The 1,107-nt window shown below is 52.0% G+C and overlaps 1 protein-coding gene across 4 annotated transcripts in view; it reads right to left on the bottom strand.

Moving 5' to 3' along the window:
• Positions 1-573, bottom strand: part of LOC109930475 (chromodomain Y-like protein 2) — a 109,696-nt gene extending 109,123 nt beyond the window's left edge. For 2 of the 4 annotated variants that reach the window (XM_048605703.1, XM_048605706.1), the window contains exon 1: positions 348-572. In XM_048605703.1, the coding sequence (XP_048461660.1) occupies positions 348-500 (153 nt within the window). In that variant the 5' untranslated portion in view covers positions 501-572. Of the gene's footprint in view, positions 1-347 lie in introns of all 4 variants that reach the window. The other 2 variants (XM_048605705.1, XM_048605704.1) reach the window with 2 other exon arrangements.
• Between the last annotated feature and the right edge of the window lie 534 nt (positions 574-1,107).

Below are 1,107 nucleotides of genomic sequence, written 5' to 3'. Positions count from 1 at the left end.
CAGATGCAACCGCTAACTCACTCAGCGCTTTCCCCCCCCGCCCCGCAACCTCTCCTCCTCCCCCCCTCCCCTTCACAAGGCCTATCATCAAGCAATGCATTTAAGCATTAAAGAGAAAGCAGAGCGACAGCGCTGCGATCCCACAGCTTCTCAATTCTGTTTCGCCCTGTGTGCAAGAGAGGGCGAGAGAGAGGAGGGAGGGAAAAAAAATGCAAGCCAGTCAGCCTCGGAAGAGCTTCGGCTACTTTCTAACGCTTCCCCCTCGTGTTGTATCTAGTTGGAGACGGGGTCGAGGCGGGTGGGAGGGGGAGGTGATCAGCGATATAGAGAAAAATGAAGAGCAGTACCTCGTACAGATCTCCTGAAGCCATCCCGCTCTGAGACCTGGTCGCTGCCTGCTGCTGTTTCTGGTGTTGCTCTTGTTGTTGTTGTTGTTTTGGCGGCCGGGTACTGAGTGCTCCTTTGCAGGCTGATATACAGGCACACACACATACACACATTCACATACACACACATATATACAGGGGGCTGAGTTAATGCGCAGAATCCGCCGCTAGCGTCTCTCTCTCTCTCTCTCTCTCTCGCTACAGTGTAACAGGAGGAAGTAACAAAACGCCCCATCCAATCCCGCGGCGCCTAACAAACTAGTACGGCCGTCCCCACGTGCGGAAAGGAACAGGACAAGTAGCGAGAGGACAGAGACATTAACACATCCCCAGACATGACTTAGAGACAAAATAAAACACTGCAAGATGCTGGAGTCCAAGGTAGCCAAACAAGAGGCTGGAAGAACACAGCAAGCCAGGTAGCATCTGGAGGAAAGGAGCAGTCAACGTTTCGGGTATTACCCTTCTTCAGGACTTCAGCTAGTACTGTAAACAACTCAAGTTTTCCTCCCCGGACTTCCGAAGTTCTCAGCCCTTTGAGTTGAGCATGTGCTTTGCACATCTGTGGCCTCTGAGGGATATTCAGTCCTGAAGAAGGGTAATATCCGAAACGTTTGACTGCTCCTTTCCTCTGGATATTGCCTGGTTTGCTGTGTTCTTCCAGCCTCCTGTTTGTCTACCCAGGCATGACTTACCTGGCCAGTGTCTCCTCCTCAACACC

This window comes from Rhincodon typus, chromosome 15 (assembly GCF_021869965.1).
Source record: "Rhincodon typus isolate 14 chromosome 15, sRhiTyp1.1, whole genome shotgun sequence".
In the NCBI taxonomy this organism is placed as follows: Eukaryota; Metazoa; Chordata; class Chondrichthyes; order Orectolobiformes; family Rhincodontidae; genus Rhincodon; species Rhincodon typus.
Note: the sequence above shows the minus strand (reverse complement) of the source record. Positions and strands in the feature narration are given on the sequence as shown.